Below are 26,707 nucleotides of genomic sequence, written 5' to 3'. Positions count from 1 at the left end.
TCCCAAACAGACTTTGCACTGTCAGCATGGAGTCCGACGCTGGGTTCTCAAACCGTGAGATCATGACCTGAGCCGCAACCAAGAGTCGGACGCTTAACCAACTGAGCCACCGAGGGACCCCTATTAGTGTACACTTCTTTAAACCCTTTTTATTGTAAAATTAAATATAGATACAGAAAACTAAAAGTGTATATAGCTTAATTATTAGAAGGTGAACCCTCTTGAAATCCTACACAGTGCAAGAAATAGAACTTTACCAAGTACTTCAGAAGCCCCTCCAGTGTCCTATCCCAGTCAAGACATCTCCCTTGCATCAGATGTAACTGTTAGCCTGATATTTATAGTAATTGCTTCTTCACTTGTAAAATATTATGTTACCTAAGTGTACACCCTAGACTCTTTAGTGTTTCCCTTTTAAAAAAATGGTTATGTCCTTCAAGTTTCTTTGAATCTACAGGTTATTCCTGTGTGTCTTTCCTTTATAATTTGTCTGTTGAAGAACTCAGGCCATTTGCCAGATGGAACGTTGCTGATTTCATACTTATGATGCTGCTTAACATGTCTCTCAGATCTCAGTATTTCTTGCAAATCGTTAGCTGGATCCAGAGGCTCAATCAGACTCAGGTTCTGTCCCTATGGCAAAACTATATGTAGTTTTGGGTTCTTGTATTAGGAAGTACATAATGTCTGATTGCGTCTCGTGGGGTTACAGGATACTGATATTCAAATCTGTCATTTTGTTTTTATTTTTAGGTACATTATTTTGATAGAGACACTTCCCCTCATATATTATTTGGTTACCCAGTAGTACAGTTCATAAGGGAAAGTCAGAATAAATGCTTGGTTCTTTTTCCTTACTTACCAGTTTTCAAGATAATGAATTGGTTTCTAGTCATCCTCTGGAGGTGATTTTTTTTTTTTCTTTTTCCCTTTGTGAACTCATGGATTTAAGTGTATGTGGTATATTTTAATCCCTTACAATTATTATTTTTACTAAAACTGCAGTCATTCCATCTTTGTTCAGTTGAAGGTTTTCAAGTAAACTCTTTTGATGTTACCCTAGCAGTTATTGATAGCTTTCTTACTATCTGGTGTGACAAGATATTCTAGGCTTATCTTATTTAAGTCCTGCTCAGGACTGAGATCAGCCATTGCTCTAGGAAGCCCTGGTTTCCTTTAAAAGGAGATGGTGTCTTAAGACTACAGTTTGGCCATTTGGGTTGCTTATTGCCATCATGTTGATCATTGTTTCTAGACTTTTCTGTTGACAATAGCTAGGAAATATATATGGTAATATACCTCATGCAGTCAAATGGATATTCATATTCTTGAGAAGAGGAATTTTGTTTAACCTCTTTGATAGTAAATCCATATCTCTTTCCTTCCACACTAAGAATTCTGGTTTTAGGACACAGGGGAGTGTGCAATTAAAATATCTAATAATTACTCATTTGCTCTGTGTCCTTTTATTTATATAATATATATATATAATAGTTTCAGAATGGCATTATTACCACCCCTTATATGATTACTGAAAACAGCTGAAAACATTATGTGTGTGTTCTCATTCTTCTTGTTTTTTTTTTTAATGTTTATTTTTGAGAGACTGCAGGCAAGGGAGGGGCAGAGAGAAGGGGACAGAGGATCAGAAGTGGGCTCTTTGCTGACAGAAGAAGCTAGCCTGGTGTGGGGTTTGAACCCACGAACCATGAGATCAGGACCTGAGCCGAAGTCGGACACTTTACCCAACTGAGCCACCCAGGCACCCCTCCTTATGGTTTTTAAATATTCCTCCTTTTATCTTCTATTTATCTTAAGGCATTTTCTGTTGTGATTATTCTTTTATTTCTAATTGTTCTTTGAGTTTTGGCACTTCATTTCTTATTTTTGTTCTTGAATATCTCCTCTCATTAAAAAAAAAAAGTATTTAGCTCATTTTGAAATAGCAAGTTCGTGTTTTGATCTATTGGTGGCCATGTCTTTCTGACTTGCTTGCATTACCTGTAGGGATGTTACTGTTAGCCCTATTCTTTTTTTTTACGGTCTTCTAATGTCTTTATAGGATTTGACCTCATTATTTTTCTGTTGCTTATTCTTATGTGGGATTAGATTTCTTGGGATTTGAAAGAAGCATGGTTTTAATTACCTTTTCTAAATTCATAGTGCTCCCTCTTCTGTTGTTTTCATGTAGTGTTCACAAACATGGCAGCTTCCTCTATAAGGTTTCTCAGCTCTGTTTTCTTCCCTCACTTTTATGTGGACCTCCTCTTTCCTTTATTTCTGTTGTTTCAGTTTTGCTTAATTTTGGTTCCACTTCTGAAAGTGTCTTATTTTGGGGCGCTGTGCTGATACAGAGCACTGGTTGATTAAATTGAGAGTTCACTGGGACCTGATTTCTCTAGCCCCTTTGAGAACTTAACCATGGGTTTCTTGGACTTGCCTGTTATTGGACTGGGAAAAATCCCTCCTAGGGTCAACTGCTGTTCTCCCATCAGCCCACTGTGTTTTTTAGTGAATACCTGTTGATTACTGTGGGGTTTTCCTCTGTAAAGTATAAGAGGCACCTCCTTGCTTCCTTTATCGTCCCATACAGAGAGTGGTACCATTCAGAGTTGATGTCATTTGGTGGTTTGTCTTCATCTGCTTCTGTTTCGGGATTCCTAGATATTTTTTCACTTAGTTTTGATGTAAATGTTGTTTATGGGTTTGGTTTTGCTATCTAGTTGCTGAGTCTGTTTTTGTGTAGGGATTTGGGTAGATGAAGAAACTATGCTGCTGCGATGTTAACATCATACATTATTTAAAAAGAAAGATGAAATCATATATTTGCAATTTTTTGTTTTTGCTTAGCCTTAGTCATCTTTTTATGTCAGTACAAGTCTCCCTCTTCCTTGTCTTCCATTGAAGGAATGTGCTGTGTTATGCTGCAAGTTCCCTGTGATGGACATTTGTATTGTTTCTCGTTCAGAATTGTCAGAGTTCAGAAATTACATAGGTAAAACCAATGAACCATCAAAGTAGTAATTAGTAAAACTTTATTGTGCACACACCAAAAAGACAGTTTGCAAACAGGAAACACTCAAACCAAATCATGGAATGAGGCTCAGGGGTGTACTGTTAAAATGGAGCTTATATAGTGAGAAAGCAGCGACTCTATATTCTTCACACTGGTTGTAATATTAGAATTTTCCTAAATGATGGGGAACTGATCACTGGTTACCTCATCAACTTTGGGAAACAGCTTCCAGTTTTGCTATGACGTCCAGAGGCATAAGCAAGAAATGATCCAGGTGAAGTTAGTCTTGGAAAATAAGTTAAATTACACTTTGTTTTTATGACTAAACTGGTTTTGCCTGCTCAAGGAATTTTCAAGGCTAGTCTCCATTTGTTTTGATTTTAACACAATTGATAAAATATTGTAATGAACATTCTATCCATATATCATTGTGTACTTCTGTGAATGTATCCTTTGGAGACATATACAGAAGTGGAATCTGTTGGGTCAAATGAAACGAACAGTTATAGTTTTAATAGATGTTGCCAAATGCCCAAAAGTGTTGATTTATATTCTTAACCTGTTTTAGAATGCCTTTTGCTGATTGGCCTTGCCAGTATTGGCCTAAAAGCTCTCATGATCTCATAGTTTTTGAATTCGAGCCCCATGTTGGGATGGATCTGTGCTGACGGTGTGGAGCCTCCTTGGGATTCTCTCTCTCCCTCTTTCTTCCCCTTCTCCACTCATGTACTTTCTCTCAAAAATAAACATCTGAGGGGCGCCTGGGTGGCTCAGTCGGTTGAGCATCCGACTTCAGCTCGGGTCACGATCTCGCGGTCCGTGAGTTCGAGCCCCGCATCGGGCTCTGGGCTGATGGCTCAGAGCTGGAGCCTACTTCCAATTCTGCTTCTCCCTCTCTCTCTGCCCCTCCCCCGTTCATGCTCTGTCTCTCTCTGTCTCAAAAATAAATGTTAAAAAAAAAATAAACATCTGAAAACAAACAAACAAAATATTTCACATACAATTTGAGTCTTCACCGACTGGGCTCAGGTGACATTGTTCTTGTTGCCTTCTTGACCATAAGCTCTATCTTATTTCTGTTTGGTGGACTTTGGAATACTTGAAGGGTTAAGAATAAAGAGCAGTCATAGAGCTGTCACCAACATTTCATCCACTAAAGCTTATAATTAGAGGTGATAATACTCAGAAGTCTGCAGTGAAGTCTGATGTGTGTGTTTTACTAACAGTTAAGAACTAAACCATGCTTCCTTCCCATTCTCTTTTGATCTCTTGCTCTTTGTTTCTGTCTGTGTAATTGTCTTTGTACCTCTCTTTGATTTTCTTTATGGGTTGAGGAGTGATACTGTGGAAATAAAACACATTTAAAAATATGCTTAAATTAAGTTTTATTTTCCCCTGGTTCCAAATTAGAGACTATCTTTGCAGCAATACATCCTTCTGCCCTGCATTTCAGAAAGAGGAGATTGTTTGCTTTTCTTCCCATAAAGCTCACTCATTTTTTGTTTTGGGACATACAGTGGACATTAACTGTGTACCAGACACTCTGTTTAGCAATGTAAGGAATATAAAGATGTCCTGACTTCAAGAGGAATCTAACCTACAGGAGAAAATTTGACAAGTATTACAATTTTATGGATTTGTTTCCGTCACTAGACCAGTGATTGCCTTAATTGTGGAGAGTCCATGTCTTATCCTTAATTTCCCTAAAACCTGGTCTATTGTGAGTGGCCAGTAAATGTCTGTTTAATGAGTAACAAGAACCTAAATGACTAAGAGAAAATAAAGAGATAGTGCCATTAGAAAGGATGAAGCAAGACAGTCTGGAGATTGAAAGGAAGGGAGGACAGTGCATAATACCACATGGAGTTGGTCAAGCTAGGCTATTAAAAAGTGGATTTGAGGGGCGCCTGGGTTGCTCAGTCCGTTGTGTCCAGCTTCAGCTCAGGTCATGATCTCGCAGTTCTTGGGTTCGAGCCCTGCATCGGGCTTTGTGCTGACAGCTCAGAGTCTGGAGCCTGCTTCGAATTTTGTCTCCCTCTCTCTCTGCCCCTCCCCTGTTCACACTCTGTCTCTATCTCTCAAATATAAATAAATATTTTAAAAAAAAGGATTTGATTTTAACAGCCTAAAAGCAATGAAGGAGGTAATATCAAGGACAGAGGAAAGCATAGAATGTGTTTGGCTAGAGTGTGAGGTACCTGTGGATGAGGGAAGATGGGGCAGAGATCAGCAGGGGCCTTACTGGATTAGGTGGGGCTTGGACCCCAGCAGGGGTGTTGGTACTTTGGAGCGCAGCAAAGAACCACTAAAGATTTTTAAGAAGGAAAATGCCAGGAGAGTTGTCCTTGGGTGATTGTTTGCTTATGTGCAATAGCAGGAGGTACAGCACAAGACCATCTATCTTTTCAGTGGAGATTAGCTCTCATGATCTCCTAGGGTTGCTTCTAGCTCAGGTTACTGGCATCCCTGGAGTTTTTGAAGAATTTGCCGTTTCCTTTAAAAATTTGAAATGGGAGGTAGAAAGAGGGTGTTAGAGGGTGTCTTGGAAATGGCTTTTTGGGAGGTGATTTCTGTCAAAAGGGATTCACACCAAAAGTAGTCAGTAGGGAATGAATCCACTTAAGGGTGGGAGGGAGTACCTAGGCCAGAACTTCTTAAAAATTTTTTTGCTTTAATGTTTGTTTATTTTTGGGAGAGAGACAGAGACAGAGGGAGAGAGAGAGGGAGAGAGAGAGAGAGAGAGAGAGAGAGAGAATACTAGCAGGGGAGGGGCAGAAAGAGAGAGGGAGACACAGAATTCGAAGCAGGTTCCAGGCTCCGTTCCAAGCTGTCAGCACAGAGCCCAATGCGAGGCTTGAACCCATGAACCATGGGATCATGACCTGAGCCGAAGTCAGAGGCTTAACTGAGCAACCCAGGTGCCTCAACCTAGGCCAGAACTTCTAAGCACAGCTTTCGTGTACAGTGGGTAGAATATATGTAATCAAATGACGGTTGCAACATTTACATTAGGTGCTCAGGATTGGGAGCATTGTGAGGAGGCCCAGCCAGAGCCAGCATCAGCTGTGAGGATGGAGTGGTGGTGTGGAACAGGCTGCTTGTCTGAAGTATACACAGATTTGCTGGAGCGCCAGCCTTGTGCCCAGTGGCCCCAAACATCCAGGCATCTTCGCCCATGCTTGGGTGGGCACCTGCCAGCATAGTCCCTTGAGGAACTAGAGCCAGGGCAGCTGCTTTTATAAGCTTTTATGGTACATTGTTGCAAAACAGACTGAAGCCTGTGATTGAGTTAAGTTTATCGGGAAACCCAAAACCCTTCTCCCTTGTTGCTGGTTGGCAGCTGTTCTCATTTCATTCCTCCCCATGTTTGCTAAGGTTATGCTGCTGGATGTAGCTTCTTTGCTTTCTGTTCTGATGTCTTGGGGAGTGGGATAGAGACCTCCCCGTCTTAAATGGATTTGGTTAGCCTCCTGGTGGCCCCAGTCAAGGAAAGGTGTAATATGGGTGGTACAGGTCTGGTTTAAGTGGCTCATTTGCTACCCTCTCAATTTGGATGTCCTCAAGCCTTTATTGTTACTTAACTTTTTGTAGCCTTAATGAGGCAATCTGACTTGAAAATTCTACAAAAATTATGGACACATCTCTACAGAACTCAATCATATATTCTAAGAGTTTGTCAACACTCAGTGTGACCATCTATCATGGCACTAGTCCCTGTCTCATAGCTGGAAAAACCATGCACAGAGCGGGAAGAGCCAGGCAAACACCATTATTTTTTTTTTTAAGTTTATTTATTTGAGAGAGAGAAAGAGCATGTGCAAGTAGCTCTTGTAGAGAGAGAATGAGCATCTCAAGCAGGCTCCATATGTGCTGTCAGCCTAAAGCCCGATGTGAGGCTTAAACTCACACCGTGAGATCATGACCTGAGCTGAAATAAAGAGTTGGACCCTTAATCGACTGAGCCCCCCCCCCCCCCCAGGCACCCCTAGGTGCCTGGCAAACACCATTATTGAGGGCTCCACCAATAATGGCAAACACCATTATTGAGGGCTCTGTGGAATCAGCCCTAAGCATCCCACATATATTCTTTCTTACTCCTCACAGTGAACTCTCTGGAGTGGCTACTCTGAGCCCCATTCTGTACATGGGCCACAGAGGTTATTTTCTCAAGTTCTAGGAGATATCATGTAGTGGAACTGGAACCTGTGTCTTCCTCTTCCTCACCCGCTCCCTTCTACCACTGCACTGGACAGCTGCCCAGGTCACCTAGATGTTAGGGGCTTGTAGCTCCTTCTGGTGAACCTAGCAGTAGAAGTGAAGAAAGCAAAGCACAGCACTACTTAGTAGGTCTTTTAATACTGATGATGCCAAATACTAAGTTAAGAGGCAACAAATTGGGATGGCCATTATACTTAGGTGAAATAAGTCTCGGGTGACCTCATGTTGTTGTGCATGTTGGCTGTGATTAAAGGAGGTCCTCCCACGATGGTAGGGGAGGGTCCCCGGACCAGTTGTTTCCTTGACTGCCTTCCCTGCACTCTGTTTTTCCATCTGCCTCATTTCCCATTCAGGTTTGCATGCCACCTCCACTGCTCTCCCCTCCCCACCAAAAGGGAGAGATTTAAGAATTCCATCCTTTAGAACTGATCTAGAGAGAAATTCTGCCCTAGGAATTTTGTTCCATTCATACCTGTGGATTTCTTCTCTTTCCACTGGAGGGAGCATCCAAGGTGAGGGGCTTTTTCAAGCAGGCCTTGGGGAAATTGTAGAGGTCAGGAGTCACCAATACTTGTTTTGAAATAATTCATAGAGCCACATTTGGCCCTAGAGGTAACAGGTGCTGTAAAAGAGAACAAACAGAGCCAATTATGATGTCAGGAACCCTGGGGATTAATGGGGTGGGAAACAGGATTAAATATTAAAGTACAATATCTTCACACTAGGCTTTTTTAACCCCCTTATTAAATTATGACTTCTGTTTGAGGAAAATAAATGAGAACAAAGGGTATGTTTAGAATATAATCTTTGTGTTTTAAATTTGACTAATGAGTGGTTTTAGCGCTTTCATTTGGTTCTCAGTCAACCTGTGTTCAAAGTGTCAATTAACCAATAAATATTATGAAAAAGTCGAGTCAGAAATGGTTGCCACTCCTGCTAATGAGCTGCTAATGAAATTGTGCCTGGGTTGGAAATGTACTCTGGAATCCCCAAGAGTCCCCTCCAGAAAATGAGCAGTAGTAGAGCCAAGGCCCCTTGCCTCTGGAAAATGGGTACGTTTAACTCCTTCATTTCCATCTTGGCATTTTCCCCCCACCTCATTATTGAGTGAAGCTCATTGCCAGTCTTTTGTGGTTAATATCAGTTACACTGAGACTTTTACAGATGCAGTTTTATTTGACTTAATAATTATTAGGTGGGTTTAGAGGACTGGAAAAAATGTTGGGATGTACTGTGATTTATTTCTGACTGCCAGGCCTTTGGCCTCTTGGTGATTCCCTTTCTCTTTGAATTTTCTTGGGCCTTCTTCACCTCTAACACATGTGTGCTCAATGGGAATAGACTGAAGTCTGAATATATTCAAGATTTTGTACAGTTGAGAAAGTAGGGGTTGGGTGGGAGTATATCTTTAAAAAGAGAGAAATGACAGGAATTAGTAGACTGTAACAGTCAACAGGGTTGTTGAAAACCTGATTTCCAGCATGGATACAATATCCCAAGTGCTCTGATTAAAAGGCTGTGCTATATCTATTAGTCTCACTTACTGGGTTTTCGTCTAAGCTAAAGAGGAATATGGTAAAGATTGAAGGTAGAAATAGAAGGACAGAGGCAATCAGCAGCCCAGGAGACAGACATGGAAAACTCATTGTGCGTCTGTGGGTAAAAGTAACTCCTCTGCCCCTCACCACTGTTCTGCTTTACTCCATCCCTGGCTTTAAATTTGAGGTCTCTGACAGGTATCCTGGGCTGGTGGGAAAGTTGCTGCACATGATTAAAGGGCTGGTGCTTTTATGGGAGGGAAGATGGACAGCCATGATAGGATTCCTAGTTTGTGTGGTCAAAATATTACTCCTTATTACTTTCTCATGCTACCCGTTCCCCTGGTTCAGGCTTTATTATGTGTGATTGGGACAAGTACAATTGCTTTTCAACTAGCCTCCTTGGTTCTTGTATTCCTGTTTTATATGCTGATCTCCAAATGCTTCAAATGGAGTTACTCATAGCACCCTAAATATGCTCATTTCTTTGCTTGCTTGAAAGGTCTTCTCTGGACTTGGAAGTCGGAATGTTACTACCCCTTTTCTTCATTTACTTCCTACTCCTCAATGGCAGCAGTTGGTCTTATTTATGTGGTATTCTTCCCAGTGGCCAACACAGCAAGTGGCCCTCAGTGGGTGTGCAATAAGATGTGGTAGAAAGGATGCTTAGAAAAGAGCAGGCTCTTGCCTAACCCTGAGTAAATGCTTGTTGAAAAGCCAGTTATGAAAAGAGACTGACTGTGTCCTCCATATGGTTACTTTGAGCCTTTGTCCTGTACTTCTCTGACTGTAACACAGGAAGTCTTCTAAGTAGCATTGCTAGTCCTTGAAGAACACTGCTCTTGTGAATTCTGTAGGTAGCGGTTGGTGACCACCTGTTGTCTGTCCTCCTTCTGGACTGGGAAGGAGACCGTGCATAGGTCCCAGCAGGTGATATTTTGGAGGGTAGTGCTGGAAGGTGGTGGGAGCTGTCAGGGTAGCTGTTCCCTGAGGAAAACTGTGGAGCCTCTTGTTCTAAGGGGCTTTAATGCAGGTGAGGGATTTCCACTCTTGCGTGGAAGCCATACCAGATGACTCTTGGATTCTCTTGGATTCTGTGACTCAAGAGTGAAAATTCAGTTTGGAGAATACTTTACTTTTTTTCTCATTTTTTCATTGTTATGTACTTTTAAAAAAAGCATAAATATAACTACAATCCAAACTGGTTGGCTGTATGTTTCACTGTTCATAAAAAAATAAATTTCTATTTGTGTTACCCTTTACATTAAGCATTGGTTCAGGGTTCAGCACTCCAGAGAGGTTTGTGCACATTTTTTTTTGTTAGTGGTTCAGTTCAAGTTTAGCCTGAGAGACAGGATAGATGCTCATTTGTGTGAGGCAGGGATCTTGCCAGGACTTGTTTGGGGGTTTTGAATAAAAAAGCAGAAGGAGAGGGCTGTCGTAGTCATGGCAACTGGGCCTGTAAAGTCTCAGCTCTGACCAGCCCTGCTTAGGGGCTGGGAGGCCCTAGTGAGGTGAGTGGCACTGCTTCCTGTTCCATAGTCCTCCTTAGATTCTGGGGGTGGCCAAGGCAGGGGGCTGGCATTCAAACTGACCTTTCTGGAAGCCTACTGTGCCTGATGTTGAGCCTGAGCTGTAGACACGAGTAATTGGTTCTTGCCCCTCAGAAACTCAGCATAATCTGGTATTTTTATTCTTGTTGACACATACCCATAGGAGTTGATAAATAAGATGTCTTTGTTTCATCCTGGTTGACATTTACCTTTTTGGGGCTGTTCCCTGAAGCCCTTTTAACTTCTTCAGAACACTGACACAGTATTTTCTCATTTGTTCTTCACAACAATCTAACACATTAGTGAAAGCAGACACAGTAGATTGTTTTCATTTGGCACAGAAGGGCATGAAGATTCAGAAAGAAAAAGGAATATGGCTAAATTCACCCAGCCTTCAAAAGCAGAGCTGAGTGGGTAGCGGAGTTCGAGGGCTCATGGTTGCATGGCCAGCTCTCATCTGAGCAGGCCGTGTCAGGATAACCCTTGATTATCCTGCATTGTAATTGCATCCAGGTAGGACTTGAAAGAGTCTAGAAGTCTGTGGAGGGAGAGGTTTCCAGGCACAAGCCTAGAGAGGACAGCGCATACTTTTCACCCTTCCCAAAGCTATGTACCTGCTGAGGCATCTAATGGCAAGGCAGAAACAAGAGCACCATGGCATCCATCTGCATTGGCCCTGCCTCTGCTGAAGCAGGGCAACCAGGCTGCATGGTATCCTCACTGTGGGTACTACTCAAGGAGGACCCTACCGTTGTGAGTACAGGTAGAGCAAGTTTCTCATCACTAGGAACTGGGATGAGTTGGGACAAACACTGACCATGCAAAATTTGTCAGGTGAAAGATCTTTTCCAGTAGTCACAAATTGGCTGTGGGCTGAATTCCACTTAGAGATAAAATTTGTTTGGCTTTTATATTTTAAAGTTTGATGCTTTTAGAGGGAGCATTTTTCTCAGCCCTCACCACTGTCTTTTGTAGATGGCCCTTCTCATTCATCTCTCATACTTGCCTGCCTCCTGTGGACATTTCTGTTGGCTCCTACCCCTTGGTCCACTGTTTGTTACCTGTGCTTCTACCAGGGTTCCTCTTGCCCAGGTGGAGGAAGAGGCCTTTATGGCCTCAGGCTTTCTTTGGTCCATTTTCTTCTTCTTCTTTTTTAAATTTTATTTTAGAGAGAGAGTGTGAGTCGGGGAGAAGAGCAAGGGAGAGAAAGAGAGAATCCCAGTGCAGGGCTTGATCCCACGACCCTGGGATCATGACCTGAACCGAAGTTAAGTGTGGGACACTCAACCGACTGAGCCACCTAGGCGCCCACATTTTCTTCTTCATACCATACTCAAGTATCCTGGGGCTGTGTAGGCTCTGTGTTTAGCTCTCTGTCTTGGCCCCTAGAAGTATTTGGTGTCACCTTGGACTGTACCTGATAGACTAATTGCTATTCTGGGATTCAAAAGGAGAAGGTAGTGCTTTATCCAAGGAAATGAATTTTTTAAACATTTTAATTGAGATACAAATTATATGCCATAAAATAAACTAATTTAAAGTGTATAATGGGAATAATTCTCAAATGTCCTAGAGAAGGTTGGTAGAATACATGGGTAGTTTTCAGACTGTGGTGTTTGATGGATAAGAAAAAGTTTAAAAGCAAATTTTGGAGGAGGTGTCTGGGTGGCTCAGTTGGTTAAGTGTCTGACTTCGGCTTGGGTCATGATTTCATGGTTTGTGGATTCAAACCCCGTGTGGGGCTCTATGCTGACTGCTCGGAGCCTGGAGCCTGCTTCAGATTCTGTGTCTCCTGTCTGCCCCTCCTGCACTGTGCTCTGTGTGTGTGTCTCTCTCTCTCTTTCTCTCAGAAATACATAAGCGTTAAAAATTTTTTTTAAAAACAAATTTTAGACACAAAAGGCCAGCTTCTTTACTTTGCTAAGAGGCTTAACATGAAACAACCCATTATCATCCATCATAATCATTTGCTCATTTTATAAAGGGGCATTTAAACACTAAAAAGGTAAAAACTATGTAATTTCAGGGGAAAAAAAAGAACTGTTCATTGTATTGGACACTTTTAAATTCCTTGTTTCAGGGCCATTGGAATGAATTGTCACAGTAAACAAACCACCGCAAAACGTGGCTTAAAACAACAATAATTTCTTTTTGTATAGCTCTTAGAACTCTAGAAATAGTTCACATATCCTTTAGATGCCCCAAATAAACAATTAAACCAACCAGTGTGTGAATGAGTGGGAACCACAAAATAGAATACAGACACAAACAAGTGAACCAAGTATTACACGTTAATAACATAATGACATTACAGTGGGTGAGGAAGAAAGGAAATAACCTAAGTGACTTTGTGAAAAGATCTCTTGAGTAGATACTGTAAAGTCATAGATAAAAGAACTCACATAAATACTGTAATCTAGTTGGGTAAATGTGTTTCTCATAGGGGTATGGGCTAGCAATTTTGAAAGTATATTTATGTTAGAATTGAACAATAAATATATTGCAGATAGTAAGAGCCAAGTTTCTCTCTGTTGGAGAAAGAAGTTACAAGTAAGGAAAGGGAGAAGACAAATGAACTCTGTGGTGTTAGATTGAAATGTGAGATGTCATTATAAACTTGAAGTTTTTAATAAATATACACATAGACAAAGAAATAGGGATGTGTATATGAGCATATATAAAAATGTATACACATACACAAATTTCTTAGTTCTTTCCATTGACAGGGTCTAAAAGCTATGATAACCTTAGTTGTAATGAGCATAAGTATGACCCAGATCTTGGTTTCTAAATACTACTCTTCAGTAAAAGAAACAAGGGTTCCTTGAGAAGTAGTTGATTCTAGGGGAGGGGAAGGAAAAGACAAGACGAACTTGGGACATCTTCTGAAACCAGAAAGTAAGGAAATAGTTGAAAGAGAAAATGATGGGGGAAAGAACTTGTTTAAGGAATACAAGAGCCAACCTGAAAGAATTGCTAGTTGGCCAAGATGAAATAACTGGGCAACAAAATAAATAATATAGAATTGAATTACAACTCACAGAATAAAATATCCACAAGACCATACTGGTCTAAGTAAATAATTAAATAGATGGAGGACTGACAGTTTTTCCTTGTAAGGAAGTTGCTTTTTCTTTCTTTCTTTTTCTTTTTCTTTTCCTTCTTTTTCTTTTCTTTGCTTTGTTCTCCCTCTCACTATTTTATTTGTAGCAAATTTTCTTTATATTTTTTTAGAGATGCATACTGAACATAATTGTAATATTTCTTTTTTTGTGTGTGATGTTTCTGTTTGCAACATTGCATAGTACAAAAAGTTTAAGCAAATCTGGCAAAAAGAAACAGTGAAGTCTAAGTGATGTAGATATATGTATTCATTATGCCATACTTCTTACTGTACTTGAAATTTCAATTAAGGTATAAGGAAGGAGGGAAGTAGAAAATTGCCATTAGACTGTCACCAGAGTGGTAATTGTTGCAGAAGGATTCCCCTAATGGTGTGGTTTGAGGAGAAAAGGGATTTGTATAATCTCAAAGTATTTCCCTTATAATTTTTTTTAAGCAATTCAGTGGGTTTTAGTATATACACAGTACTGTGCAACCATCACCACTGTCTAATTCCAGAACATTTTCATCACCCAGAAAGAAACCCCATTTCCATTAGCAGTCATTTCCCTTTCCTTCTTCCCCCTGGCTCCTGACAACCAATAATCTGTGTTTTTTGATTGGCCTATTCTGGAATTTCATTTAAAAAGAACTGTATGATATGTGACGCTTTATATCTGTCTTCTTTAACTTAGCATAATGTGTTCTAGGTTAATCCACGTTGTATATGTCAGTATTTCATTTCTTGAGTATTCCACTATTTGTATATACCACATTTTCTTTATTCATTCATCAGTTGGTGAACATTTGTGTTGTTTCCACATTGTAGCTATTATAAATAATGCTGCAATGAGCATTCATGTACAAGTTTTTGGTGAACATATGCTTTTAAGTTTTCTTGCGTATATACCTAGATGTGGAGTTGCTGGGTTCATATGGTAACTCTTCGTTTAAGTTGTTGAGAAACTGCCAAGCTGTTTTTCTCAGTTTGGTAGTTTGCTATGACTTTTGTTTACTATCATGGAAAAGCTCAGTAGATACTACTTTTATTAGTTGATCAAGGCCAACATCAACAGTCATAAGACATATTAACACCATACACTTTGTGATATGATGTGCTAGGAAGAACATTGCATCATTTCTTTGGTGATTCTGTCAAGGATGCATGACCTCAGTTTAATCATGAGAAGACACCAGACAGTCCTGAAAAACTGATCAGTATTCCTTGATGGTGTCAGGATCATGAAAGACACGGAAAGGTTGAACAATTGTTGCAGACGATAGGAAACTAGGGAGAAATAACAACCAAAGGCCATGTAGGATCCTGGAACAAAAAAAGACATAGTGGAAACACTGGTAAGGCTTGAAGAGGATCTTTACAGTTTGGTTAATGTTACTAATTTCCCAGTTCTGATAATTGTCTCTGACTGTGTAACATATTAATATTGAGAAAGGCCGTGTGAGCAATGTATGGAAATGATTATTTTTGCAGCTTTTGTGTAAGTTTAAATGTAGTTGAGAGTAAAAAACTAGGAAAGAAATCCAGTTTTGTATTCTTGCTCAAGTTTCTACAGATCAGCGAGACCTGGTTGACCATGGCTACATTGAGCTGGGCTTAGCTTTGGTCTACAATTTGGGTCCAGATTTGCTCCATGGGTCTCTCAACTTTTTCAGTTCAGAATGCTAGCGAACATTTCTCCTGATGATGGTAGAATTCCAAGAGACAGGAAAAACATAAAGCACATTTCAAATCTCTGTGGCACATTTGCTAACATCCCCTTGGCCAAAGCACGTCATAAACCGCGTTCAAAGTCACGGGGTGGGAAACTTAACCACTAGGAGGAGGGACTGCAAGGTCACATGATACAGGGTGTGGATACAGGCAAGAAGGAAGAAAATTGGTAACAATAATGCAATCTACTATAGATTTTCCACCCTTGGAAAAGCAGGAGTTGTTATCTGGGTCTTGGTTTGTGATTAAAGTCAGTGACAGATTCCCAGTGAGAGTCAAAATTCAAGTGTGATATGGCCTTACTTAATTTGGACAGAGTTTCTTCTTGATATAGTTTCTTCAGGCTGCGGTTTGTCCCCAGAGAGCCAATGGTAGGGAAATAGACACTGTAGGCTTTGCAGGCTTGTTGGCCTTTCAGGATCCATATGGTATTTTTGGCCAGTCCCCTTGCTCTCCACATTTCAATCCCTGACTCTTTACCTGGGTGTATCTTGTAACTTTTTGCCTCTGCTCTTTCTGAGTGTCCTGGTCCCTTTGTAGAGGCCCTAAAATGATGCAGGTCAGATTGCACTCTAACTTGGCCTTTTTCCCAGGGGGGTGGAAACATTTAAAATACTCTTATTTTCTGCTGCCTCTGCCACTGTTGCTGCCATTGCTGGTTTTGTGTATCTTAAATGAGCATAACCTGTATTTTAAGTTAATGCTATTGTGGTTGTTCTTGCCCCCTGTGGTGGCTTATGTGAAGGGAGTAATTTTGGAATTTTCCCCAAATAAAAGAAATTGGTTCACACAAGATTCTAGTCTATTCTTTGGCCACCTTAACATAGTATATATAACCTGTTATGTTTTGAAACATTTAGTCATGTTCTTTTTTTCTTGTTCATTTCTAATTTTGATCAAAAGTCTGAAAATTGAAATTGCTACTGTTACTATTTTTATTATTACTAGCATTACTACTACTACTACTACTAAAAAAAAGATTAACATGACTAATTATTAGGAATCTACTTGCCCTACTGAAAATCTTTGTTGGCCTTTCCATTCACGTCTAGATCAGCTAGGATTTTCTCTTTTTAATTTCTAATTTTAATTATTGAGGATTTAATACTAGGCCATATGATAGGCCCTGGGGATAAAATGGGGACTATTTATTTTTACCAGATGAATAAAAAAACTAAACTAAACTACAACCACTAGTTGTGGTAATTGCTATAAAGAAAAGTTTCATGGTACTGTGAAAGAATTTAGGGAGCAGCCAGATCTGGTTTGGGGAAATAGAGGATGCCTCTCAGAGGAAGTGACTGTTAGCTGAGATTGGAAAGATCAGGAGATGGAGGCTGGGGTTGGAAAGAGCAAAGCAAACAGCAAGTGGAATGGCCTCATGGTAGGAATGAACGTGGTTTTTTTCATGGAATGGAAAAGGGTCAGCGTGGCCTCAAGAAGGGGGAGTGGACGAGACAGAAGAGGCAGGCAGGAGCTAGATACCAGACGGCCTCATTGAGCAGTGTGAAGACTTTCATCTTTCTTTGGAGAGTAGTAGGCCATTAAAAGGTTTGAAGCAGGGGAATGACATAGATTTGTATTTGGGGGAAAAAATACCATTCTTTGTAAAGAACAGTTGGACTGGTAGCTAAGAGTAGAGGGAAGGGCGGCTGGAACACGATGGCAATGTCCTGAAGAGAGATGGTGATGGTTTGGACAAGAGCAGTGGTGAGGAGGATAGCATGAATTGAAGAGACAGCAGGAGGGATGCCTGGGTGGCTCAGTTGGTTGAGCATCTGACTTTGGCTTAGGTCGTGATCTCATGGTCCATGAGTTCGAGCCTCATATTGGGCTCTGTGCTGTCAGCTCATAGCCCACTTGGGATCCTCTCTCCCCCTCTTTCTCTCTCTCTCAGAAAAAGAAACAGTCAGCAGGAAAAATCACTAGGTTTTGGAGACACAATGGGTATGGGGGATGGTGATGTAAAGGGATTATCAGGGATGATCTGCTTTAACTTTCTGCCCAGGAAGATTTTCTGTTGTTTCATCATTTTGGAATTTCTCCAGGTGAGACACCCTCTCCCCTCCAAACATTCAGAGATTAATGCTACAAAGTTATTTCATACCCCATGATCATAGGAATAGGATAGAAGTTGCTAGTTCCTTGTTGTTCTTGCCACTAACTGGCCTCACCTTCTCTTTGGCTGCCTTCACAGCCTTTTCAATCCTCCCTGCTTCTTTTGTTCCTGGCCTCCTGAATGTAGCCTGTCAGTTTGTGTGTCTGAGTCTTTGCACACACAGCTCCATCTATTTTGGATTCCCTGTTTTCCCAGTCTGGGTCTCACTTTTTGCCTCGTTTAACCCCTGGTTTAACCTTATTCAAGAAGCCTCCCCAGAGAAAGTTTTCTCCACTCTACTTTGGATATATTTGTTTTAACCTTGAAGCATTTTGGATGGTTTTAAGGTTAGCAAGAAATCATTATGCGCATACACTCATGTACTTAAGTTCCCATTAATTTTTTTAGACAAATATACAGAAACTCCTATTGAAGTGGGGCAGCAGGAATAGAACAGAATGTCTTGGCATGGTGTTTCCCTGGCTCCTTTGTTATCTGATGGAGGCACAGTGGTTGGTGGAGTTCACTGTGGTTCTGCCAGAATGGAGAAAACTTGAATTCTTGCTATATCATTAGCCTTTTATACTTCAGGTTTACCTGATCATTCTGAAAGAACTTGTGCTATATGCTTCCCTTAAAGGAATTTTTTTAGATTGTCATCCTTTTTAGATCGTTGAATCAAATTCAGCATCAGCAAGGCCATGCCATCATCTGCCAGGAGAAAGGAGAGTCAAAGTTGAGGTGTCAGAGCACCATTTCTTCTAGGATTCCAGTATCTTGAAGAATGCTTTCCCTAAAATTTTCTATCCCTGTGGCCATTACTATTCCTTTTTGTAATTTTAGAATCTACCATAGTGGCCTGGGAGATAGTAGTTGCTTGGTAAATGTCAGTTGTACGAATGAATGGATAAATGTAACATTCCACATGTAGTGTGTGATCTTGCACACTTTATTTTTAACCAACCTTTTTAAAAATTCTTATTTCCAGCATAAATAATATACAGTGTTATATTACTCTGAGGTATACAATATAGTGATTCAGCAATTCTATATATTTACTCAGTGCTCATCATGATAAGTGTACTCTTAATCCCTTTCACATATTTTGCCCATCATCCCACCCAACCCCCTCTGGTAACCCTGAGTTTGTTGTCAGAGTCTGGTTTTTGGTCTTCTGCTTGTTTTGTTTCTTAAGTTGCACATATGAGTAAAAGCCTATGGTATTTGTCTTTCTCTGACTGATTTATTTCACCTAGTGTTATACCCTCTAGATCCATCCGTGTTGTTGCAAATCGAAAGATTTCATTCTTTTCTGTATCTTAGTAATATTCTATTGTATATATACACCACATTTTTTAAAGTTTTTTTTTTCATGTTTGTTTTTGAGGGGTGGGAGAGACGGAGAGAGGGAGAATGAGTGGGGGAGGGGCAGAAAGAGAGGGAAAGAGGGAATCCCAAGCAGTCTCCTCGCGGTTAGCAGGGAGCCTGATGCAGGGCTCGAACTCACAAACTGTGACATCATGATCTGACCTGAAGTCAGACGCTTAACTTACTGAGCCACCCAGGCGCCTCTATACCGCATCTTTTTTATCCATTCATCTGTTGTTAGACACTCAGATTACTTTCATATTTTGGCTATTGTAAATAATGATGCAGTAAACATAGGGATGCATGTGTCTTTTCAAATTAGGGTTTTTGTATTCTTTGTGGAAATACCCAATAGTGGAATTTTTGTATTATATGGTAATTCTATTGTTAATTTTTGAGAAACCTCCGTACTGTTTTCTCTTGGTGCAGGGGTTACCACTTTGCATTTCCACTAGTAGGGTATGAGGTGCATTTTTCTCCGTATCCTTACCAATAGTTGTTTCTTGTGTTTTTGATTTAGCCATTTTGACAGGTGTGAGGTGATGTCTCATTGTGGTTTTGATTTGCATCTCCCTGATGATGAGTGATGTTGAGCATCTTTTCATGAGTCTTTTGGCCGTCTGTATGTCTTCTTTCGTGAAATGTCTGTTCATGTCTTCTGCCCATTTTTCAATTGGATTGGTTTTTTGGTGTTGGGTTGTATAAGATCTTTATATATTTTGGATACTAACCTCTTATCAGATGTATCACTTGCAGATACCTTCTCCCATTCAGTAGGTTGTCATTTTGTTTTGTTGATGGTTTCCTTCATTGTGCAGAAGCTTTTTATTTTGATGTATTCCCAATAATTTACTTCTGTTTCCCTTGCCTAAGGAGACATATCTAGAAAAATGTTGCTATACTTGATGTCAGAAAATTGCTGCCTGTGCTTTCTTCTAGGATTTTTATGGTTTCAGGTCTCACACTTAGGTCCTTAATTCATTTTGAATTCATTTCTGTGTATGGTGTAAGAAAGTGTCCAGTTTCATTCTCTTACTTGTAGCTCTCCAGTATTCACATCACCTTTTGTTGAAGAGGCTTTTTTTTTTTTTTTTTGCCATTGCATTTTTTTTTTTTTTTACTCCTTTGTTGTAGATTAATTGAACATGTAATTGTAGGTTTATCTCTGAACTCACTATTCTATTCCATTAATCTATGTGTCTTATTTTGTGCTGGTACTATACTGTTTTGATTACTACAGTTTTGTAGTAGATCTTGAAATCTGGTATTATGATACATCCAGTTTTGTTCTTATTTTTCAGGATTGCCTTGGCTATTTGGAGTCTTTGTGGTTCCATACAAATTTTAGGATTATTTATTGTAGTTCTGTGAAAAATACTGTTGGTGTTTCGTTAGGGATTGTAGTAAATGTGTAAATTGCTTTGAGTAGTATGCAGTTTAATAATATTTGTTCTCACAATCTATGACCATGGAGTATCTTTGCATTTATGTATTACAGTTCTTACAGTATAGGTCTTTCACCTCTTTGGTTAAATTTATTCCTAGATATTTTTATTATTTTTTGTATAATTGTGAATGGGAATGTTTTCTTAATTTCTCTTTCTGCTACTTCATGATTAGTATATAGTATATATACTAATATATAGTATTAGTATAGAAATACATCAGATTTCTATATATTGATTTTGTATCCTATGACTTTACTGAATTCGTTTATCATTTCTAGTCATTTTTTGGTGTAGTCTTTAGGGTTTTCTGTATATAGTATCATGTCATCTGCAAATAGAAATTTTACTTCTTCTTTACTGATTTGGATGCCTTTTTTTTCTTTTTCTTATCTAATTGCTGTGGCTCGGACTTCCAGTATGATGCTGAATAAAAGTGGCAAGAGTGGATAGTCTTGTCTTGTTCCTGATCTTAGGAGAAAAGCTCTCAGGTTTTTCCCGTTGAGTATGATGCTCTCTATGGGTTTTTCATAGATGGCATTTATTATGCTAAGGTATGTTCTCCTAAACCTACTTTGTTGAGTGTTTTTATCATGAGTGGATGTTTTGCTTTGTCAAGGTTTTTTTGCATCTCTTAAATGAGCATATGGTTTTTATGCTTTCTTTTGTTGATGTGACATATCATGTTGATTGATTTGCAAATATGAAATCACCCTTGTATCCCAGGAATAAATCACACTTGATCATGGTGAATGATTTTTTTAATGTATTGTTGGATTTCGTGGTGCCTCGGTGGCTCAGTCATTTAGGCGTCTGACTCTTGATTTTGGCTCTGGTCATGGTCTCATGGTTCATGGGTGCTAGCCCTGCATCAGGCTCTGCGCTGACAGCTATATCTTCCTCTCTCTCTCTCTCTCTCTCTCTCTCTCTCTCTCTCTCAAAATAAATAAACTTTAAAAAAATTAAAAAAAAATTGTTGGATTTGGTTTGCTAATATTTTGTGAAAAATTTTTGGGGGTGCCTGGGTGGCTCAGTAGGTTGAGCGTCCAACTTGATTTCAGCTCTGGTCATGATCCCAGGGTTGTGGGATTGAGCCTTGTGTCAGACTCCACACTGAGTGTGGAGCCTGCTTATGATTCTTTGTCTCTCTTCTTTTGCCCCTCTCCCCTGCTAGCGTGTTCTCATTCTCACTCTGTCTAAAAAAAATTTTTTTTTAAATGTAGATTCCTGAACTCCACCTTTAAAACAAAACAAAAAATGTTTGCATTTGTGTCCATCAGATATTGGCCTGTAGTTCTCTTTTTTGTAGTGCCTTTATCTCCTTTTCACCTATCTTTGAGTAATTTTGTACAATGTGTATGAGTAGCCCGTCCATTCATACTGTTTTTTCAGGTAGTGGATCAACTCTCCTGAGATGGGTGGGCATAGGTTTTTAGTTTCTTTTGATTCCAGTCCTTACCTCCTTGACGTGCTCTGTCTTCCTGCCTTCCAATGAAGCCCTGGTCTAGGGTCTTGGGAAATAAAATAGGAGATATAGTCCCTGTGCTCATCAAGGAGAGAGCCTTATAGAAGGAGCCTGATTATAAAGAAAGCAGGATGGTGAGGTGTAAGCTTGTTGGAACAGCAAGCTCTCTGGAGTTTTCTGGGACTGTCAGGGGAGAGGTAAGGAGGATGTCTTGGAAGATGCAGTGATGTGGCCATATCCTTAAGGGTGATTAGGTATTTACCATTCACCTGCCCATAACAAACAGGCTTATTATAGCTCAGTTTAAAGAAAACAGATTAGCTTAAAGATGTAGGTTCTAACTGGGGTTTTCGGTCTTTGCTTTGAAGTATAGAAGCCCTTGCCCATTTGCCTCATTACCTTAATTTGATATGTGTGTGGTATATGTGTGTTACATGGATGGATTCAGGTAATGGAACACAACAGGGTCTGGTCTTCATGAATTAATAAATCCTGTTGGCTTGTTAGCCAGCCTTTTCATTGCAGTGTCCCTTCAAGGACCATATACCTTACGAGCCCTCTTTGTTCTTGGTTTTTAGGTCAGGCTGTCCCTGTAGGATCCCATGTACGGCTGAATCTCCAGACTGGGGCAAGAGAAGTGAAACTCCAAGAAGAGGACAAGTTCCAAAGTAATTTGAAAGCATTGAAAAAAGGCAAAAGGTATAGTAACAACCCTAGGGACTGGGAGGCGGACAGCACTGATCTTGTAATACTGAAAGTAATGACAATGTAATGTTTCTTACCCAAATTCATGTGGCTTTTAAAAAATTTTGAAATTTCGTAGCGTACAATTTGTGATAAATCTGTCAGGGTTTTGTGGAAGTTTACTTGTAGATCTTTGGAAAGAAATAGTTTGCAAAGCAAATTGATACTTTAGAAAAGGCTGTAGGGGGAATGCTTAACCTGCTTTAAAAATGAAGCTATTTTTCCCAGTACTTTAAGAGCACCCATTTGAATCCCAACAATTAATGCGCTGATTACAGATGAGTCATCTATTCATTAAAACAGGCCTGTTAGGCCTTCTGCTTTGCAGTAATACTTCCTTGGTGAACAATAAAATTGCATTTTAAAGTCTTTAATTCAGACTAACTTTTCCTCTTGTTAGTCCATATTAAAACAGGCTTTCTTATAGTATAAAAGTTCTCCAATGTTAAGATATTGCCTTACTTTTAATAACCAGTTAAGATTATTTGATTTTGGACAATTTGTCCCTGTTTTTCTGTTCTTTGCCTTGAAATAACAAGTTTTATTTGCATGTTCTTTTTTACATGAGGAAGGAGGAGGAGGCATGGGGTTACAGGGGCTGCTAGAATTGGGTAATTTCAACAGTTATAAATACCACTTATGAGGTTTCTAAGACAGGGACAGCAAATTGTGATCTGTGGGCCATATTGGTACTGCTACATGTCTTTGTACAGCCTACAGGGTAAGTTGTTTTTATCATTTTTTAATGGATGAAAAAGTAAAAGAATGATATTTCATGACTCTTAGAGATTTTAATGTCCATAAGTAAAGTTTTATTGGAACACAGCTATGCTTATTCATTTATGTATGATCTATGGCCACTTTTCTGCTAATCTGGCAGGGTTGAGTAGTTGGGACAATTGCTGTCAGTAAGGCCCACAAAGCCTAAAATATTATGGGGTCATAACAGAGTTTGCTGCCCCTGTTCTAATACATGTAAGTATTGATAACAAATAATGGATTGAGCCAGGCTAATGTTAATCCTTGAATTTTCATTATTTTAACAATATTTTGCATTTAGATATAAGGTAGAAAGGGAGTTTAGAGACTATTTACCTGAGTGTTTTCCTTGATGTACTCAACAAAAGGTTATTTAGCCTGTCCATATGCACTTTCGGTTATGTGGCACCCACAATCCCACAGAGCAGCCTGTTCCAATTTGGGCAGATTTTACTGTTAGAAAATTTGACTACATTGTAATAATATATGAAAATATTTGTCCTCAGGGGTGGCCCAGTTGTTGGAGCATTCGACTCTCGGTTTTGGCTCTGCTCATGATCTCACAGTTCATGGGATCCAGCCCTGTGTTGGGCTCCATGCTGCCGATGCAGAGCCTGCTTGGGATTCTCTCTCTCTCCCCCCTCACTCAAAATAAATAAACTTAAAAAAAGAAGAAAGATATTTGACCTCTTTACCGTCACTCCAAACTGAGAAGGATCTTTATTTCCCCCCCATCTCTCTTGATAGGCCTATATCTGAAGGCCATATGTTAATTCATTTCTCACAGCCATCAAATAATCAAATTTCATTGTTGTAACCCCTGCCAACCCCCCTCATTCCCTAGCACACATATATGCACATATTTCAGTGTGTCAGAGAACTTCAGGAAGCCTTTCCTCACATCTATGCCAAGTCTCATTTTCTAAATAAAAAGCTTACTTTATTCTTGGTTTAAGGATATTGAATTAGGATCTTGACTAATTTGGAATATTTGTTTGTTGGTTTTAATACTGTGGAAAGTTATTTTTCCAGTATCTGATCGTAGGTCTTTACTGGGAACACTTAATGCTTTATCAGTTGCTCCTGTCTTTTTAGAATAGAAAGCAGAGTCATTCACGTGGTCTGTAATAGATGCACCATAAAAGAGAGATATTTGTCCTCACTCTTCCCTCTTTACTTTTCTCCTTTGAAATGTTTCTGAGGGTTCTGCTCTGGAGTGGTCTCCAGGGTATATTGGACATACCGTCTTCCTTCTCAGCATTTGTTACTAGTGGCAACCCTGTCTGAACAGCAACCCAAAGGCATTGACAAGGTGGTGTAGGTTTCACTGCTTGAGCTCAGTGAGTCTCTGGCTGCCTTTGGTGGTGACTTCTTCCTGTGGTGGACCTCACCTCAGGCTCCTCCTGATTCATTTCACAGTGTCTTCCTGGCTCTTAGGTACTAGAACAGGAACAGAAGCCAAAGTGCAGGGCTAATTTCTGCAGTTGGTACAGTATTTTGCATATCTGGTTATTCTGATTTGGGGAACAAGATGGACAACACCCACAGGTTTCCATCAGATTGTCAAAGATGTTGGTGATCAGAGTTTTAGGTATCACTGGCTAAGGAAAGATGGGGATAGTCCTTTCAGACTAATCCATGGCAGTCTCTCCACTAGTCCTGCTGGCTGTGTGACTAGACATCCTGCTACCTAGAGCTGTAATGCCTCTGGACTGTAAAGCCTGGGACAAGGCATTGACTCTGACTTCTTTCAGAGGCCTCTCTTGGCACTGCCTGACTTCATGGTATATTTGGTTCCTAGCAGCAGGGTGTTCTCTTGCTATTTATGTGTTAGGCATTGTTATCTCCATTGGTTTTAGTCCATATCCCATGTCAGTATCTCAACATTGTATCTCTTTTTTTGCCCTGGAGCAACTGTCTTCTTTGTAGTGATGACCGACAGAGTATATCCAGGTTGTCCCATCTTGGGTTGAGTATCTACCATGGTACAGTATGACATTGTAGTTAAGGATGTGGTCCAAAGACAGGGCCATTTCCTTGCTCCATTCATTCATTTCACAAAAGACTTATTGAGTGCCTATGTGCTAGGTATTGGAGATATAGTACTAAACAAAACAGGATACCAGCCTTATGGACATGACAGGAAGATAAACTGAAAAATAAAAAGGCACATAAAGTAATTACAGATAGTGGTAAATAGTAGGGAAGAAATAAACAAGTCAGTCAGTCCCTTGGGAAGGCCAGTTTAGATAGGATGGTTTGGAAGACCTCATTAAAGTGATACTTGAGCTTAGACCTGAAGAATGATGGGGATTTAGTCATACAAAGAGTTAATTTTATACATTTAAGGTTAGAGGATCTCAGGCAGAGGCAACAAGAAGAGTCCCTAGCTTTGTCAAAGAAAGACTTTATCAAGTTGAGAAACAAGAAAGTGATTAGGGTGACTAGAGAGTAGGCGAAGGAAGAAGACTAATAGATGATTTGGGAGAGACAAGAGGAGCCAGATCATGTGGAGTTTTGAGATGCATGTTGACTAGTCTTCATTTAACTAGAATTGTGATGGAAAGCCAGTGGAGGATTTGGGGTGGGAGAGTGGTTTAATGTAATTTTGGCAAGATCACAGCATACTTGCTGTGTGTATGGGGGATAGATTCAGAGTGGACAAAAGAATTGCAGAGACAATTAGGATGTCATTTCTGAAGATCAGGTAGACATACTGGTGAATGAGTCTAGAGTGTCATGATGGAGAGCGGATGGGTTTGGAGATTTAATTTGAGGGTAGTGCCAATAGGACTTGCTTTAGATTTAGACTTAGGGGTTGATGGAAGGTGGTGTGGCGGAATCTGAGATAAAGCCTCATTTTGTGATTTGACACAACTAGGTGCTCAGAAGTACCATTTATTGAAATAGAAAAGATTGGGAGAGGAACAGATTTATGGGGAGAAACATCAAGACCCATGTTTTAGATGTAATAAGTTTGAGGTGCCTGATAAACATCCCAGATCTAAGATTTATCAGTTAGTTATACAAGAGCCTGGCTGTCACTCAGGGGAGAGGATTGGGTCAAAGATGTAAGTTTGGGCATCATTGCCTAATGGATAAAGAACTAGGGAATAGTGCAGAGGTAGAGAAGATTGTCTAGGTTGAACTCCAAGGCATTCCAGTATATAGGGTTCAGGTAGGAGATGAGGAACCAGCACAAGAGTTAGGGAAGGAGGGAGGAAGGGGAAGAAACAGCAGAATGTGGTAACAAGAAGCCAGAAAGAAGAGTGTTTCAAGGAGGGAGAGGTGAACTATGTAAATGATGCTGAGTGGTTGAGGAACATGACATTAGTGAAGAGTCCATTGGATCCAGTTGTTAATTATTAGTAATTTTGATGAGAAGTATTAGTAGGGAACGGTAAAGGGATCTGGATTAGAGCAAATGGCAGTGTAAATAGCAGTCATGAAGATGAGAAGAGTGAGTTAAGACAATTTGTTCATAAAGTTTTACTCTGAAGGAGATCAGGGGAATGGTTTGATAATTAGAGATCATAGTTAGTCAGAAGAGTATTCATATACTCAAGGGAATAATCCAACCAAAGGGAGAAATTGATGATGCAGACAGGAGGGAACAGTATAATGATGGGGGTTAAAGCTTTTGCAAAGGAAAGTGGGATCTGGAACTTA

At 39.9% G+C, this 26,707-nt stretch overlaps 1 protein-coding gene across 7 annotated transcripts in view; it reads left to right on the top strand.

The window, feature by feature from the left end:
* SIL1 (SIL1 nucleotide exchange factor) overlaps positions 1-26,707 on the top strand; it is a 285,078-nt gene that overhangs the window by 165,750 nt on the left and 92,621 nt on the right. For all 7 annotated transcript variants that reach the window (XM_053221646.1, XM_053221630.1, XM_053221633.1 and 4 more), the window contains one exon: positions 22,114-22,234. In XM_053221646.1, the coding sequence (XP_053077621.1) occupies positions 22,114-22,234 (121 nt within the window). The remainder of the gene's footprint in view (positions 1-22,113; positions 22,235-26,707) is intronic.

This window comes from Acinonyx jubatus, chromosome A1, assembly GCF_027475565.1.
Source record: "Acinonyx jubatus isolate Ajub_Pintada_27869175 chromosome A1, VMU_Ajub_asm_v1.0, whole genome shotgun sequence".
NCBI lineage: Eukaryota > Metazoa > Chordata > Mammalia > Carnivora > Felidae > Acinonyx > Acinonyx jubatus.
This window is presented reverse-complemented; position numbering and strand designations above follow the sequence as displayed.